At 43.6% G+C, this 18,199-nt stretch overlaps 1 protein-coding gene across 2 annotated transcripts in view; it reads right to left on the bottom strand.

Moving 5' to 3' along the window:
• HELB (DNA helicase B) overlaps positions 1-13,421 on the bottom strand; it is a 31,353-nt gene extending 17,932 nt beyond the window's left edge. Inside the window, exons 1-6 of one of the 2 annotated variants that reach the window (XM_025476695.3) lie at positions 13,013-13,421; positions 10,741-11,151; positions 9,457-9,626; positions 6,476-7,318; positions 3,248-3,425; positions 1,723-1,864 (exon numbers count right to left, since the gene is read on the bottom strand). In XM_025476695.3, coding sequence (XP_025332480.1) covers positions 1,723-1,864; positions 3,248-3,425; positions 6,476-7,318; positions 9,457-9,626; positions 10,741-11,151; positions 13,013-13,406 — 2,138 coding nt within the window. In that variant the 5' untranslated portion in view covers positions 13,407-13,421. Of the gene's footprint in view, positions 1-1,722; positions 1,865-3,247; positions 3,426-6,475; positions 7,319-9,456; positions 9,627-10,740; positions 11,152-13,012 lie in introns of those variants that run through there. The other variant, XM_049115130.1, reaches the window with a different exon arrangement.
• Between the last annotated feature and the right edge of the window lie 4,778 nt (positions 13,422-18,199).

Genomic DNA, 18,199 nt, shown 5'->3' with positions numbered 1-18,199 from the left:
TCCTTCAGACCACACAAGAACTATACAAGGTAGGAATTATCCTCATTTCACAGGTGAACAGCACAAGGCTTCTGCAACTGCAGTGGGTTGCCCATGGCCACAGAGGTAGAAAGGAAAGCAGAGAAGCTAGGAGGTAATTCTGGGCCCTTCTGGCTCCATGGCCTTTTCTACTTCAATTAATCTGGACTCTTTGGGGCCTTTTCCATACGCTTACATCACATTCTTTTTCTCCTTTCTTCTGTGTATATCATACATATGGCCTCATTTTCTCAGGTGAACCAAGTATCCACATCTTCTCTTTGCTTCTATTCCTTCATCCTTCTTTTGTTCTTGTGTTTCTCAAGACTAGCCAATCATATCAGAACACAGAGTATGTAAGGGGCAGATGCCTTGTCATAACAGAGTCTCTCCTTGGTTATATGGAAAAAGATCGACTCCCTGAAAAGACCTAACAGCAACCTGGCTATCAAAGCTAGTGTTTCCCTACTGCCATCTTCAACCCTTCCCCACAGGGCTGAAAGGGAAGAAAAGGAAGGTTGTTCTTGCTGGAATATCCCAGATCTAATTTGGGGGTGTTGAGAATCACCATGGATTTCCTGTTTGGCTTCTGATCCAGAACATGAAACACACTTCCATTTTTAGGAGTCCGTCCCTGCCATCACTGGGATCCTTGTGACATTAAGTATGCTGACAATTAAGAAGGAATGATAAAAGCAGCAGAGTTCAAATGACATCAAAAGGGCTAATAAGAGGAATTCCTAAGTTTCAGATAAAACTGACTCTAAGAAATCTAAAGTGCTTTAGATTTGTCCAAGATTGTCAGACTTTTCAGTGACCAATCATCTATGAAACTCCCCCAAATGAGGTGGCCTTTAGGTAGAAGCAGAAGAGTTAGACCAAAAGGTATCACACATCCAACTGCATTCTTTTGCTTAATGTCTTCATATGAACCTACAACATCCTACCCTATTCCTGTCAATCCTTCCCATACTCCCACAATCCTCTCCAAGTCAGACAGGGGCATAGAGAAGGAGGTTCTGAATGTTCTCATTTCTGCTGTACCCAAACAAGAAAATGTTCAAGCAACGAAAACAACATTTTGTAAAAGAGTGTCCAAAACCAAAGATAAATTTTAGTCCAATGAATAAAACAGTCTCTTAGTATTCCGAGATTTCATTATGTCTATTACAGGGGAATCACCCTGAAGGCTTACGTAAAGACAGAGGGAAGAGGATTCTTTTCTACACTAAGGGGAGTGATATGGCATTGATGCCACCAGGATTCATCAAGGAGTAAAATATCATATTCCTTTTTTTTTTTTTTTTTTTTGGTGTAGGGCTCCCCTTACAAAAATTAGGGGATAATTCTTCCCCATTCTCCCTTGAACTTTAATGAGCTCATTTCCAAGTCTCTTTCCCCCTTGGGTTTATTCTAGAGTCTAGGCTTAATGCAACTCTAATTCACATATATACTTTAAATCAGGAAAACACATTCATTCTTAAATTTCAATAGTAATTCATGCTAGACCAATAACGAAAAACATTACGTTTGTTTTTCTAACTGTGGGACAATATATATACCTGAAGGATAGAATAAGTTCGTTAGAAGGGCACAGTAAACGTACTGCACTGAGCTGTCCTAATTCAAAAGCTAACAGGTATTGTTTTTACTTTTTATTTCTAATGTAACAGCGAGAAATGTAAAATTTTCATTATACTATACCTTGTGGCATTGTTCACAATTAGCTCAGATTCTGTTCTGTGGTTTGTCTTCAGTTCAATAGCACAATTTCTTGACTTAAGAGTTTCAAAAAGATCTATCAGCAAGTTACCGGGTTCGATGCTGGGTAACTGTCTAATATCACCTAAAAGGAGAGTAAGATACAGTAGGTTTTTGGTAACAGGGTTCCTGAAATCTAGAAAATCTAGAAGCTGTTTTTATCTCTCCCAACTGATACATGCTATAATTATAAAGATTTATTCTAAGAAAAAAAGCCCCTCAAAATCTTTGTTTCAAATTACTTAAGGGGCACCTGGGTGGCTCAGCAGTTGAGCATCTGCCTTTGGCTCAGGGTGTGATCCCAGAGTCCCGGGATCGAGTCGCACATTGGGCTCCCTGCATGGAGCCTGCTTCTCCCTCTGCCTGTGTCTCTCTCTCTCTCTCTCTCTCTCTGTCTCTCATGAATAAATAAATTTAAAAATCTTTTTAAAAATAAATAAAATTACTTAAGAACATTAACTCTTTAAAAATATTTAACAGCAGCAAAGCATTCAAAGTAAACAGTATGAGATATAAAAAAAAAACAGTGATAACACAGTAAGGTAAAATCTGAATTGAACTTCCTTCATACCTATAAACCCAGGCAAACTGTGTAGGGGCATATATGTTAGCCATTTTCTCATGGGAAGAGAAAAACAGGCCTAGAATCTTAGGTAAATGCCACTCAGTCACCAACTCAATCTTGCTCAATGTCTTAGTAGACCCTGAAGAATCTATGGCCTCAAATAAATAAAATAAACATATAAAATACAAAATAGACAAACCCAACCTATTTGCTCATAGATAAATTCCTGTAATATGATGATAACGTTTGGCTCTACTAAAAATCCCTTTAAACAAACCAACCCTGGAGTTAAGAAAAACAACTACTTTCTCAGTGGAGACTGGGCGAGTGCTTAAGCCATTAACAGAGTCAACTAACTGCTTACAGCGTATCCCCAAAGACCTAAGAGAATTATTTGTATACAGTTTGATTCTCACAACATGATTCTCCATGAAATCATACAGGCTACAGGCCAGGAGTACCCAATAGAATCTAACTCTCACCAGAATGGAAAAGGATTTAGGAGGCTAGTGACGTCTACCTTGAGTTATTAGCTGAAAATCATAAATTCACTCCTAAGTGGTCTATAATTCAGACTTTTTATTATTTCTAAATGATCCAGATCATTATTTACTCTGAGCGTGTGACATTTTTACTATTTTAACAGTCATCATTTAGGTGATTAGCAGTAACCCCTCACGACTCTATTTCATCTCGCGGCCTAGTCTCCTAATACCCTGGCCCAAATGAGGAACCACCCAAGCTGACAGAGGGATGGAACCCAGGGGGGGCTGGAGTGTGGGCTCTGAGAAATGGCTTCCCACCTGGAGGACAGGGACACTGAAACTGTGAAATGCTGTAAGCACCCCACCAACTGCAAAGCTTTGAACAAAACAATGAGGACTCCAACAATATTTAACTTACCAAGGATAATGAGCTTCGAAAGTTTGGAGTGCTCACACAATAACTTTAAAACTGATTTGAAGATTCTGACAGATACCAAACTCCCTTCATCCACAACCAGAACTCTCACCGAAGAAAACTTCCATGGACCGTTCTTGGCCGAGTTTTTTTTCTCCCATAAATAGAAGCTATAATTGACCTACAAGCAAATTATGGCATTTCTAAATTCAGGGTATAAATTTTACAAATCAACATCTTAACAACATGTTATTTTGAAACAAGACTCTTGAATGGGCCAGTGGGGGTGGAGAGGGCAGTGGTGTGGGTAAAGCCACATAGAGAAACAGGCTAAAGAAATAAAGAACACAAAAGTTAAAACTTTTTAAAACCCTAAAGGGATGGATACAGAGAAAAGATAGATCAAATAAATCTAAAAACAAAAACAACAAAAAAGATCAAATAGTTTAAAAAAAAAATGCTTCCTGATAAGTACTACATGTATTTAAACATCACACACAGCATTACTCTACTGCCAAAATCTTAACCCTCTTCTTTTCGCTCTTGACCACACAGAGCTCCCTAATCTTTTCCATTCCCAAATGAACCTTCTCTTGGCTTTCTGAGATGGCCAGTCACTTCAGCCCTCCTCTCCTCCCAACTGCACCACTCCATTCTGGAAATAAAAGGCTGCCTTCTCAACCGAACTATGAACATACTATTTTTCTTCTAACATTCTAAGCTCCCTTACTTTCCCAACATTTAAAAACCCACAACAAAGCAAGTTTAAAAACTATCTATTAAAGATACAATAATATTTACTATTTTAAAAAATACAGACAAGGAGAAAACTTTGGAAAATAAAACCTGAGAACATTAAATATTTTGGTATATACATCATTCCCGAAATGTGTCTACGTTGGAATCATGCATGTATACACTATATACCTACGCCGATTTCTTAAATTGTATATCTTTAATTTTTCTGCTGAAGCTTCACTTTACTTCAGCATGTCTATTAAGTAAAAGCCTTCATATTTTCCACCCAAATTCATCAATTCCCTTCAACAAAACCCCCATTCTCTCAGTGGCCTTGTCTCAACAGAACATCTGAATCACTGCAGCTTGTTTTGATTTTATAAATTCAATTAGTTCTCTTAGAAATGTCTAGGTGAGACTTTCCCCTGTATTTTTAGTGCTACCAACCAAACACAGGCCCCATCTGTGAGGCTAGATTACTCCCGCAGCCTTACAAGCGGGTTCCCCTGCACATTGATCCACAATGGGATTGCCAGATAAAATATATGAATTTCAGATAAACAGTAAATGACATTTTAGCATAAATATGTTTGATGCAGTGTTTAGTACATGCTTACACTAAAAAAATAATTTTATTTTTATCTGTCCCACCTGGTAAACTGGTAACCCTAGCCCAAGGATGGTAAATAAATGGTGTGAGTGCCACATGAATGCCTTTCTGATGGCCCTATCTATACGCTCTCCTGACCCTACATGTGGCTTAAGAAATATTCTCCCAGCATTCCAAGCAGATATTAAGATACTTCCATTGACCAGAGTCAGAACATAAGATGAAATTTAGTAATAATGCCTCTCTAGCTCTTCTCTTCTAAGCCAACCCTTCAGACTAATCAGATGGGAAAAATCATAAGCTGATCAGAAAACTCTGCCGTCAGTGAGCTATCCTGAGCTTCTACACTGAACACAAATAAACGTAATGTATAATGTCATTTCTGAGGTGGCTCATGGCGCTGAGATTCTGGGTAATCTTTCTTAAAACTGCTTTCTTCAGCATTTCACTCTCTTGTTGAGGATCCTAAATGGCTCCCCAGTAAACCAAGTCCAAGCTTCTTTGTTGGGTATGCAAGGTCTGGAGTAAAGGAGGAAATTATGGCACCACGGAAAGAGCAACGAGCAGGGAGGTCACACATCTGAATCCAAGTGCTAGTTCTGCACCTGGTTACGATCTTGGGCAACTTGTTCAATACCCTCAAATTTCAACTGGCTCCTCTGTAAAATGGAGATAATATCACTTACTCACTTCACTAGTTTATCAAGGATTTAATGGGATACTTTGCAAACAGTAAAGCTCAAGTTCCCAGTCTACACCAAACTCAATTTCCATTATTTTACAATACACGGAATTCACTCTAATCAATGCAGTCACCTCAAGACCATCTCCACACACTACGATCACTTCTTCAATGCCTATGGAAAGGCCTTCCCCCCAAATAAAATGTCCTCCTCACCTGAGCCTCTCTGTCTTTTGCAGTCCAAGTCAATGATTATATCCTTTAGGAATCTTCCAACAATGGAGTTCCTTGATCTATAAAATGGCAGGTCAGGCTATTACAAGTTTAAAATTCCATGACTTCTAACTAGTGCCAAAACTGTTTCTCAAGAATATTAATTCATTTGAAAATTTTATTACATGACTGTTTACCAGGCTTTGCTATGGGGGAAGGAGACAAAGAACTAAAACCAGGGGCGCCTGGGTGGCTCAGTGGTTCAGCATCTGCCTTCCCCTCCGTCATGATTCTGGGGTTCCGGGATAGAGTCCCCATCTGGCTCCCCACAGGGAGCCTGCTTCTCCCTCTGCCTGTGTCTCTGCCTCTCTCTCTGTGTGTCTCTCATGGATAAATAAATAAAATCTTTAAAGAAGAAAAGAACTGGGCAGCCCCGGGGGCTCGGCGGTTTACCACCGCCTTCTGCCCAGGGCCTGATCCTGGGGTCCCGGGATCGAGTCCCCATCGGGCTCCCTACATGGACCTGCTTCTCCCTCTGCCTGTGTCTCTGCCTCTGTGTGTGTGTGTGTCTCATGAATAAATAAGTAAAATCTTAAAAAAAAAAAAAAGAAGAAGAAAAAAAAAAGAACTAAAACCAGACGACCAAAGTCTTCACTTTTATGCAGATTTCCAACTATCAAATAGAATACAGCCTTTTCCTTCCAACACAAGCGCTTCTCCGACTAGGGGTGCGGACTCTAACAGGTGTGTAACCAGTGCCCCCGGGACGGAATCCCACGCCGGACCCCACGACGTCACGCAGCGCACCCCCAGGCTAGCTGGCTCCCTTCTACGCAGGACCGGCTCCACGAAAGCCACGGAGTGCTGAGCGACTGGCCAGCGCCGGCCCTGAAGCAGGGATCCTCGGAGAGCCCGGCTTCGGGCCAATGGTTTTATCTGCAGGGAAAACAAAAACAACAAAAAACAAAATGCAGAAAAGTCTTCCCACCTGACACAGCGTATAGGCGCTCAGGCCGGTCCTCTGCCGTAGCAGGCCGGCGGCCTTGCCGGTGGGCGCGGTGAGCAGCACCTCCACGGCCCGCTCCAGCCTTGGGAGCCCCTGCTCTGCAGAGCTGACCCACTCGGGTGGCACGTCCTGGTCGCGTTCAAAATCCTCGCAAGCCCGCTCTACCTCACTTTCCTCCAGCTGCTCCAGGTGCTTAAAGAGGTGGCTGACGATGCTGGTCTTGCCACTGCCCCCCTTGCCGCTCACCACAGTCACGGCATTGGAGCACACCATTTCCAGGGCGGCCACCTGGGCCGGATCCAGCCCAGCCGGGCCTGTGTCTGCGCGCCCGTCCTGGCCCCCCGGGACGGCCACAGAATGCTCTGCACTCACTGCGCCCGGCATACTTCCATGCAACGCCTCCCCGCTCCTCGACCCCTCGGGGCCTGTGGCCTGAAGGGCTGCCAGCACCCTTTTGACATCGACCTGCAAATGCCATGGGGGCCTCGTCATCAGGTCACATATGGAAGAGGCAATGCCCTGCTCCGCCCGGTAAAGGTCATCAAGAAAGACACAGCCCCTCTCGTATGTCACCACGCCGATGTCCTTCAGAAACTTCAGAGACTGCCAAGCGTCGTGGAAAGACATGTCGTCTGACACGCTGTAAGTTAGGTCGGCTTCCTCGACACACGTGTGCCCTTGCTCCCTACATACGTGTCTCAGTTTGGAGTAGATTATCAACGCATGCTTCTCCAAATCAGCCATCGACTGGAGGAGGGACTGGCACTGGCAAAATGAGGCCCAGCTGGCCTCGCACTGCAAGAGCTTCAGCTCCATGTAGGTTATCTTCAAGGAAACAGAGATCGAGTTGCTTATGAAAATTGCAACTGCTGGCGGGTGTTATCAGGACTACATAAAAACTGGGTTACTCGTTGGTAGTTGCTTAGGTCTCAAAAAAGACATAAAATAAGAATTGCTTACGTCTCAGATGACATGTAACGAAACCTGGAGGAAAAACTGGGTAGCCATGACATCACCAAGTTTCTACTAGACTGTCAAAGATCTAAGTTTTTAATTAAAATTATATTTTCTCAAAACAATACACATACAGTTTTAAAAGCCAATTAACACTAGCAAGCAAATTGCGAGAGAGGAATCCCCTGACTTACCCTTTCCCATGCCTCATAAGGTCAACATTGTTCTAAGTACTGTTTATACCACTCTCTGATTTTTTTAATTTTAATTTTTTTTAATTTTTTAATATATATATATATTTTTTTAGAGGAGGTAGTAACCTCCTCTCCTATGGGAAGTCTTTCTCTACAGAAACTCCCCCTTTTTTATGACAACACTTCCCCACATGCTTCTCTTCCCATCTTTGAAAAAAAGCTATGGTATACATGCTGTTAATCAAATTATTTTGGTTAAATCGGTGCTAAACAGGATTCGCAGCTGAGTGACACGATATATTACAATTATATTAACTTTTGCGTCAAACGCTTGCATATGTAGTGAAGTTGATGACTGTCTCAGCTGGTTGAGGTTTCTCTGTGTCTCTCAACAATTCTGCCCAAACTCTACTGAAGAGGCACAGAACTTCCTTCACCATGATCCACTCAGTAGGTTCTCTACCAGCTTCATTTTTTTTTTTTCCTACGGAGCATCTTTTCTGGAGCCTTCCATACATTTTATGGGCTGAAATGTGTCCCCTCAAAATTCATTTGTTGAAATCCTAACCTGCTACTACGCCAAAATGTGGCCATATTTGGAAATACGGTCTTTCAACAGGTAATTAAGTTAAAATGAGGTCACTGGGGTGGAACCTAATCCAACAGGACTGGAGTCCTTATAAGAAGAGAGGTGATGACAGACAGGCACGAAGGAAGACTATGGAAGACCCAGAGAGAACTGTCTTCTCACAACCATGTACAAGCTAAAGAGAGGGGACTCAGAAGAAACCAATCAGCTATCACCTTGATTTTGGACTCAGAGCCTCCTTAATCGTGAGAAAATAAATATCTACTGTTTGAGCCACGCAGAATATGGTGTGAAGCACAGATTTAGAGGGTTGGCAGTCCCAGCCATCTAATATGTCAGTAACGGTCTTTATTTTGGACGGTGGTTTCCAAACTGTACGGTAGGACTTCATGTCTCCTGTTCCCAATTGAGTTCCAGAATGTGCTTTGCTCTACCTCTCCTCTCTACTGAATATATATAATAATCCAGTGTTCCAGAATTTCATTTTGTAAAACATGCTGAAATCATCATCATGTCATGTAGGAGATAAATTCATTATTCTGGTATATCTCAAATTGGTTGGGGGGAGGGGGCTCATAAACATTCTTGGGGATCCAAGAATTATCTCAGAAATTTTTAAATTGTATTTTCATTTGGAAAACCACCATAACCAAGTACTGCCAACATTTAAGTGCTACACTTGGTCTCCAACTCCACTGAAGCCTCATAGTTCCATTCCTACTCTTGGTCTCTAATAATAAGAACAGAAGGGGATTCATCTGTAAGTGATATCATTGTATCAAAAACTCAAATAATAAAAAAAAAACCTCAAATAATATAATGATGTACCACATGAATAATGACAGTTTTCAAAAGCTCAAATAGGAAAGTGAGGGATTAACATGGACTTGCCAAATTCCTAAGAATTTGTGTCTTCAATGAGATCATAGTCACATTGCAAATGGTCATTTGGTTACCAAAAAAATGTTTCCTATTGAAGTAAATTATATAATTAAATTACTGACAATGTCAATGTCATCAATTTTGTTATTTTGTTTTCCTTCACAAATTTTCTGCATATGAGCTACAGGTATAAGAAATTTATAGTTGGTTCTCACCCTTAAGAGAAAAATCAACATTGAGGTCCATACAAATTTTTTTCCTTTGAAAGAGATGTAAAAATTGTCACGTTTGAGAAATCCTCCCTTACTCAAGATTATTAAATGGCGAGTAAACGTCTTACTTACTTTACTAAACCCAAGTTTCCATGGATGCGTACCTAACATCTCTTCTATCTTTTCCAAAAGCTCCTTAGAACCTGAGCTTATGAGCCATTTAAAGTGTCGAGGCAGAAGAATTGGAAGGAATTCCATTATTTTTGGAAACTGCAAAGCTGTCATTACAGTTATAAATGGAACTACAGGGTCAGAGAAAAGAACAAAACAAAACGTACAAGTGAGCTCACAGAACAACTGATGTGATAGACTTTCCCCCCGTAGCACAACCAGCTCATAAAATTGAAATTTAAGAGAGAGAAAGAAATTTACTGTAACCGGCAGGAAAACTGAGCGGTTTATACAACTGATTTTGTACTCGGGTGGTAAAAACTGTGTTTAACTCCAAAATGTATGTTCTTCAAATGCTTAGACAGCCACTTCTTAGTCTTTTCTTTCCTTTTGCGTATAATATAATCAGAGTAAAATTTGGGACTCTGTGATATAATGATAAATTTGAAGCTAAGCATAACAAAGAAATCATTTACATATTAACCTTTAGAACCATTTTCCTGACTGTCATCGTGATTCTTTGGTCACTGAAGTCATCCGATGATGCCGTTGCATATCAATTATTTGATATAATTAAGAAATGAAATACTCTATTCATGTGAGTGGCCAGATAACAAACCATACTAAGAAATTATTTCATACCATTTTGGACTGCAATCTCCAAAATATCCTTATCTCTCTCCTCTGCCTTCTTAAGCAGAATAAAAATTGGAACTGAAGAGCTGACAACTCAACTTTCCCTTAATGACTCCAGGTAATCCCATGGACACAAAAGTCAGAGAGAAACACAGTTTTAAAGCCGGGGAGGGGATCCCTGGGTAGCTCAGCGGTTTAGCGCCTGCCTTCCATCCAGGGCGCCATTCTGGAGATCTGGGACCAAGTCCCACGTTGGGCTCCCTGCATGTAGCCTGCTCCTCCCTCTGCCTGTGTCTCTGCCCCTCTCTCTCTCTCTCTCTCTCTCTCTCTCGTAAATAAATAAAATCTTTAAAAAATAAATAAATAAAATAATAAAGCTGGGAAGGAACTAGAAGAAGCTTAAAGATCATGTCACCCAACCTCCCCACCTTATCCATAAGGAACCTGGAAATTACAATGATGCATCCTAAATGAAACAGAAACAGAGTTGCAAGAGCAGATTTTAAAAAAGAACAGTATGCCAAGATACTAAAGTGGTAATATCTCTAAACACACTAGTTCATTAAGTATCTCATTTATAATAAAACTGGATGATAAAATCACACCTACCTTTGTTTTCCAGAGGAAGGCACATCTCGTTTTCTGGTAGAGACTCTTCCCGTCCATCCTGCGTAGACTGTTTTTGACCTTTCCTTTCAGTTTCCTTTTGGAAAAGTCTCAGCATTTCCCTAAGATTTTCAAAGTTGAGGTTTTTATAGCTTGAGACAGCATTTACCCAAGCTAAAAATTTATCTATCTTGTCACTGGAGAAATTACAGTCTCTAAGAAACAGGGAACAGATACTTTTTTGATTTGGTGGTGACATATCAGACTGTAAAAAGTAAGATGGGAATCCGTGAACTTGATAGCTCCTCAATCCCATAGGTCTCACTTGCACCTTCACTCGCCACCAAGGACCCATTATCGGAAAACGTCCAAACACGTTACATTGCTCTTGAGTGTTTTCATCAGAAATTATGACTTTAAAAAAAAGAAAAGAAAAAGTTAATGTAAGATATTTTACAACCGCTTTTTCAGTGTTTTAGCAAATCTACCACTGTCTTTAATCCCCCCACAGCACCCTGTACGGATGTTTATTAGGGTATCTCATATTCCACTTACCTGTTTCTCTGTTTCCCTTTACTGAGCTGTGAGCTCTCTAGAATGAAAACAATATTTTACTTGTCCTTGGATTCCAAGAGCTAAGTACAGTACCTGACAAAAGTCTGTTGTTTCTATTTTTTTTTTAAGATTTTATTTATTTATTCACGAGAGACACAGAGAGAGAGAGAGGCAGAGACACAGGCAGAGAGAGAAGCAGGCTCCATGCAGGGAGCCCGACGCTGGACTCGATCCCGGGACTCCAGGATCACGCTCTGGGCCCATGGCAGACGCTCAACCGCTGAGCCCCCCAGGGATCCCCTGTTGTTTCTCTTCTAAAAACAGTCATCTCTCTGCTACTCTGACCTATGCCAAAAATCACCTTCCTGCAGTTTCTAAAAAATGCTGTGGTCCCTCCCACCACAGGGCCTTTGCATATGCTGTTCCACATGCCTCACATGTTCTCTTCCTTGCTATTTAACCCCCTTTTACTACAGATCCTAATTTAATTGCCACTTCCTCAGGAAAGTCTTCCCTGAATCTCAAGATTCTAACTTCTCATAGCACTGCTTATTATTCCTTCTATCAACTAAGTATTATGGTCACTTCTGTAATTGTTTAAAGAATGCCTGTTTAATTCACCAAAGAATAAGTTCCATTAAGACAGAAGCTTCATTATCTCATCTCCCTGGGCATCTCGGCAACAAACGGCAGTCACTTGCTTGTAACTTGGTAGCCAGTCACTAATACTTTAGAACAAATGAGTAACCTTGCACAAATACTTGACAACTGTCTGTCTAGGGCACCCGGGGGGCTCGGCAGGGGAGTGTCAGAGTAGCTCAGGGTGTGACCCTGGAGTCCCGGGATCCAGTCCCACATCGGGCTCCCTGCATTGAGCCTGCCTCTCCCTCTGCCTGTGTCTCATGGATAAATACATAAAATATTTAAAAAAAAAAAAAAAAAGAAAGAAAACTTTCTAAATGTGTGCTGCCCACTCTCATGTGACTATTTAAACTCTAATTAAAACTAGACAAAACTTAAAATTCAGCTGCTCGGTTGCAGTAGCTGCATTTCACGGTCCCAATAGACGCGGGCGGCTCGCGGCCACGGGAGCGGACGCTGCAGGCACAGAGCGAGGCCTGCGGCACCGAGCAGTCTGGGGGGGAGGGGGGGACCACTCAACGACCCTCAAACACCAGTCAGTGCGCTCGTCACCGGGACTCTCCACAGCACAGCAACTGCACAAGATAAACGCACATCAGGACGCGAACGAATCCACCACGCCTGGAGGCGCGTCCTGTGTGCGTGCTGTCCAGGTGGCTGAAAAATAAATCTTTGACTCCAGGCAGGACAGGAAAACAATTTTATTTTACTATTATTATTATTATTTTGGAAAACAGTCTAAGACTCTACTTCTGGGATGCCTGGGTGGCTCAGTGGTTGAGCATCCATCTGCCTTGGGCCCAGGGCGTGACCCCGGGGTCACGGGATCGAGTCCCGCATCGGGCTCCCTGCATGGAGCCTGCCCCTCTCTCTCTCTCTCTCTCATGAATAAATAAATATTAATTTAAAACACAAGTCTCCTTCTGGGCGTGAACACAGGCTTGACGTCCCGCTGTTTCCTCGAGGACGTAAACAACCCCCCCAAGAGCCTGGATCGTGGGGCGCCCACCCGACCCGCCGACCCGGAAGCGCTCCCTCCCTCCGGCCGTCCCATTCCCTCGGGCCGCGGCTCCCTCACCGCGGACGCGCCCGGGGAGCGTGCCGGCCTTGACGCCCCCGCCGCACAGCTCCTCCGCGTCCACGAACTCCAGGTCTTCATCGTCCTCCGCGTCCTCCCTCACACAGTCCTCGTCCTCGTCCTCCAGGTTCTTGGGTGGCAGCAGAGGTCCCTGCAGCTCGCGCAAGGGCTGCCTCACCAGAGCCATGGCGGCCCCCTCGCGGGTCTCCTCGGATCCCGGAAACCCCGGGCACCGTACGGCCACCATCAGCCAATCAGCTCCGCGGGCTAAGAGTTCCGGAAACGCCCCCCACAGCGGCTTGAGCGTGCGGAAGGGCGGGGCGGCGGCGAAGCTCCGCTCCGAGGGTCCCGCGGGAGGCGGGGCTAAGACGCAGCAGGGGCGGGGTGAGGGCATAGCTCCGACCCAAGTCCCCGCGGGAGGCGGAGGTAAAGCGCAGCAGGGGCGGGATGAGGGCGGGGCATCGGCGTAGCTCCAGCCCAAGTCCCCGCGGGTAGCTCCGCCCTAAATGTGCCGCGGGGGCGGGGCTAAGACGCAGCAGAGGCAGGGTGAGGGCGTAGCTCCGCCCCAAGTCCCCGCGGGAGGCGGGGCTAAGGCGCAGCAGGGGCAGTATGAGGGCGGGGCATCGGCGTAGCTCCGCCCTAAATGTACCGCGGGGGCGGGGCTAAGTCGCAGCAGGTCGGTATGGGGGCGGGGCATCGGTGTAGCTCCGCCCTAAACGTGCCGCGGGGGCGGGGCTAAGACGCAGCCGGGGCGGGGCGAGTGCGGGGAACGGCGGGAAGAGCGCGCGCCGGGCGGCCGGCCTGGAGGGTCCGAGCTGTGCGGGGCCGTAGCCCGCCCTCCGGGCAGCGTCCAGTGTGGCCCCTGCGGAACCCCTAGCACGTCCAGAGAGAAACGTGAGGGAAGGCCGCCTCCAGGGAGTCTAAGGAGCCCGGAAAAGCAAGCCCCCCCAACACCCTAAAACGAAAACAAACCCAGATGCTCCTCCGGAAATGGGCCACCGCCCAAAGCAGCGAATCTGCAGTCGGGAGACCCGCTTAGGCCCCACTGCTTTGCTCCTCCGTTTCCTTAAACCTTTGAGTTTATGACATCGGAGGCTCCTGCGTTCAAGGCCGGGTCTCCGGGCCCCGGGCCACGCGCAGTGTGTGGGGGTCTAGGGCAGGGACCCAGGATTCAGGCTTTAGCGCACGTCCCAGGCTGTCTCCTGTGATGCTCAGCCAGGCTTGCGAACTGCCGGATCGCACGACGTGCAGAGGCTTTTCCGTCCTTTCCTCTGTGACCCCAAGCTGGTCTCCCAAGCTCCCCCAAGCTGGACCACGCCGGCCCCCAGAGGGGCAAAAAAAGCATCTGCTTACAGTTGAGAGTATAGACGAAGACTGGGGAAGGGAGGTACAAGAGAAAGGACCGTCCGTGGCTTTAAAAAGTATTCTGGGGGGACACCCGCGTGGCTCAGCGTCTGCCTTCGGCCCAGGGTGTGACCCCGGGGTCCTGGGATCGAGTCCCCGCACTGGACTCCCTGCAGGGAGCCTGCTTCTCCCTCTGCCTGGGTCTCTGCCTCTCTCTGTGTGTCTCTTGTGAATAAAGGAAAATTGGAAGTATCAAAAAGGAAATTGGAGTATCAAAAAGAGTCATCACACTTCATCGTAACACATTGAATACATAAAAAGTGATGTGGGGCACCTGGGTGGTTCCATCAGTTAAGAGATTATGTGTCTGACTCTTTGTTTGGGCTCAGGTCATGATCTCCAGATCCAGAGATGGAGCACACTACCCACTCTCCATGCTCTTCCAGGAGTCTGCTTCTCCTCTCCCTCTGCCCCTACGTCCCTACTTCCCCCATACTCTCGCTCTCTGTCTCTCTCTGAAATAAATAAATCTTTTTTTAAAAAAAGTGATGTGCCCACTAAAACACAAAGACAAACAAAAACAAAAAAAATATATTTTTAAGGGGAAAATTAAGGGAAAAAGAGGGAAAGTAAGAAAAGAATGCCAGGTAAGAAATTTAAAAAGAAATTCTAAAAATATAAAACACCAGGGACACCTGGGTGGCTCAGTGGTTGAGTGTCTCCCTTTGGCTCAGGATGTGATCCTGAGGTCCTGGGATCAGGCCCCAAATCGGGCTCCCCACAAGGAGCCTGGTTCTCCCTTGCCTATGTCTCTGCCTCTCCCTCTCTCTCTCTCTCTCTCTCTGCCTCTCATTAATGAATGAATAAATAAATAAAATCTTTAAAAAAACACACACCCACGCACCATTTTGCAATCCCTGGCTCCGTAACTGATTCAAGCAAGGGCCACCAAAAGATACTAAAACCATTAAGTGAAAAGTCAATGGGAAACTCTGGCTCAATAGTCTCATAGCTATACCCGATTATAAATAGCAAAGGGGAAAAATGTACTTTTACAATGAAGATATTTGTCAGTCACCCCTCAATCAAGTTATCAAGCTTAATGTCATTAATGAGACAAACTGATGTTATGTGTCTCATAGTATGATGTACAGAAAATGAACTGTGACGTATTCTTGCCAAGAATATTTAACCTGATTTTAATTAAGGCTCTACACCAGCATTGTCCAATAAAAATATAGTATGAACTACATATGTAATTTAAAAATTTCTAGTAGCCACATTACAGAAAGAAACAGGTACCAGTAATTTAATGATGCATTTTCTTTCATCCAAAATATGATTATATCAACATGATAATCAACATAAAAATCACTAATGAAATATTATACACTTCTTTTCATGCTAAATCTTTAAAATCTGGTGTGTATTTTATCCTGACAGCACATCTTAACTTGCACTAGCCACATTTCAAGTGCCTGCCTGACTACCATATTGGACGGCACATTTCCAGAGCTAATTTCCAACTTGCCAAAAAATCCAAGAAACTGAAGTATGAACTAAATAATACCATGAGAAAAGAGAAAGATCTAGAACAGAAGTCAGAAAACTGTTTTGTAAAGGGCCATGTAGTAAATATTTTAGGTTTTTGCAGGTCATATAGTCTTTATCACATAATTCTCCTACCACTACCTCCTTCTCTTCCTCCTCCCTTTCCTTATTTCTCTTTTTTACAACCCCTTAAAAATATAAAAACTGTTCTTAGCTCCAGTGCTGCACAAAAACAGCCCATACTATGTGCAACTTGACCTGGCATGGGTGTCATTCTATAAGACAGCTGACCTGGATTTTCCAGAAACTCAGTGTCATGGGGGAAAAGGTGGGAAAGAGCAAGAGGGATTCTGGGATGGACATAATTCCAGTAGCTGAAGTCAAGAACATAAAGAATAGCTCCAAGATGGGCAAGAGCACTGTACTGAAGCCAGAACCCTCGGGGCTTGGGGAAGCCACAGTAAGGTTAGGGAGAAGCCACAGAAGGTTATAAAAGGCTTAATTAACCATTTTTTTCTTGAAACCATGGCTATTCATCTCATACTAATCAAGCCCTCATTTCAATGCCCCCTTGAAATCTATCCTAGGGAGTGCTTGTTAAATAAATCAATCTAAATCATGAAGCAAAGGTTTTTTCAGTATCTCCTTCATATTGCTTCCTGTGTGGAAGTTTTTTTTTCCCATGTTATACATAATGTGTCATCTGGTTATTTTGGAAATGTGTTTATCTTAGGATGCTTGGATCGTATCAAGGCAAGTAACTGTGAAGTTATCATTGGTAAAGCCTAAGCATTTAATCTGAAGAGCAAGGAGGGCATAAGGTTTAGTGACTTGTTTAATTAACGTGATGAAGGAAAGCATGCAGTTAATGTGAAGTCATGATAATGATGGTTTCGCAATTATACGAAAGCACTTCAGTTTCATCTATCTAGATGAGTGTTTTAAATTAGCATTTTGTCTCTTTCATCTGTTAAAGTAATGTCTTATCAGGAATGGTAGAGTCAAAACAAGAAATGAGATAAATGATAGGATAACCAAAAAGACTGGTAATTGCATACGGAGCAGAATGTTCAATTTCATTCAGTCAATGGGCAGGCATGTGTGCGACACCTAGTACTACTGTCATCGGATAACTGGTTCCCCTCTCGTGCTAGGCACACAGTAGGACTGTGCTTCCCTACCAAGCTGAAGTTAGTCATGGTCATCTAACCTGCTTTGGCCAATGAAATAAGAGCAACATATCCCTTCAAGGTGGAAGTATTTAATTGCAGGTGCTCAACTCTGTGTCCCTAATTATTCCTTACCTTGATGATTGTGGGAGTGTGAGGAGCAGCAATGAGCCACCATATAACAGCCAACTGCCCTGGAGAGTTCTGTAGGCCTATAGTAAACTTTGAGTAAACGAGAATAAATCTTGGTTGTGTTAGTCCACTAAGATTATGGGGTTGTTTGTCTTATCAGCAGAACCTAGCCTATGCTTCCTGACTTAAGACTGATCGTATACTAGATGGTTGTGCTGGTGGGTACAGTGAGAGACATGAGGAGACAATTATAGCCTCTGCCAAAGAGTTCCCATAAATTATAATTAAGGTATGTAGATTGCGAGTTAATGGGCCAAGGGGCTGGAAAACTGTACTGGGGGCATGATTCAGAGCAATTTGGAGTGCTGAAACACTGAGATAGCATTGTGCAGTAGGAAAATGGATTTAAGGAAGTATAGAGTCCCACCCACAGAGGTCTGATATCTAGTTTCATAAAAGTCTTCAACCAGGAATCCAAACTCGGAGTAGTTAAGGAGTGATATACCAAAAAGGAACAAAAATGCTGAAGATAAAAGGCTTTAGGGAATGTGTCTAGTTGACTCATATTAATTAATACATAAGATATATCTTAACAATTTTTTAATGATATAAAAATGGGTATCTTAGTGGCTCAGGTCATGATCCCAGGGTCTTAGGTTCAAGCCCTGCATTGAGCTCCACACTCAGTAGGGAGTCTGCTTGAGTTTCTGTCTCCCTCTCCCTCTGTGCCTCCCCCTGCTTGCAAACTCACACACACACACTCTCTGTCTCTCAAATAAATAAAATAAGTCTTTTTAAAATGATATATAAAATAAAGAGCTGACATGAAGTTTTAAGATAAAAGATAAAAATAATTCCCCTCTGAGGAGACTGGTTGGGTAATAGTACAAGATCCCTTGAAACCTTCAGGCCCTCTTCTTTGACATGGGTGACTCAGTGGAAATATTGATGTAATTAATTGTCGTTGATGTTAAGCCCCTCTCTCTAAATG

The sequence above is a fragment of the Canis lupus genome, chromosome 10 (genome assembly GCF_003254725.2).
Source record: "Canis lupus dingo isolate Sandy chromosome 10, ASM325472v2, whole genome shotgun sequence".
NCBI lineage: Eukaryota > Metazoa > Chordata > Mammalia > Carnivora > Canidae > Canis > Canis lupus.
The sequence above is the reverse complement of the archived record's forward strand: the minus strand, read 5'-3'. Positions and strand labels throughout refer to the sequence as shown.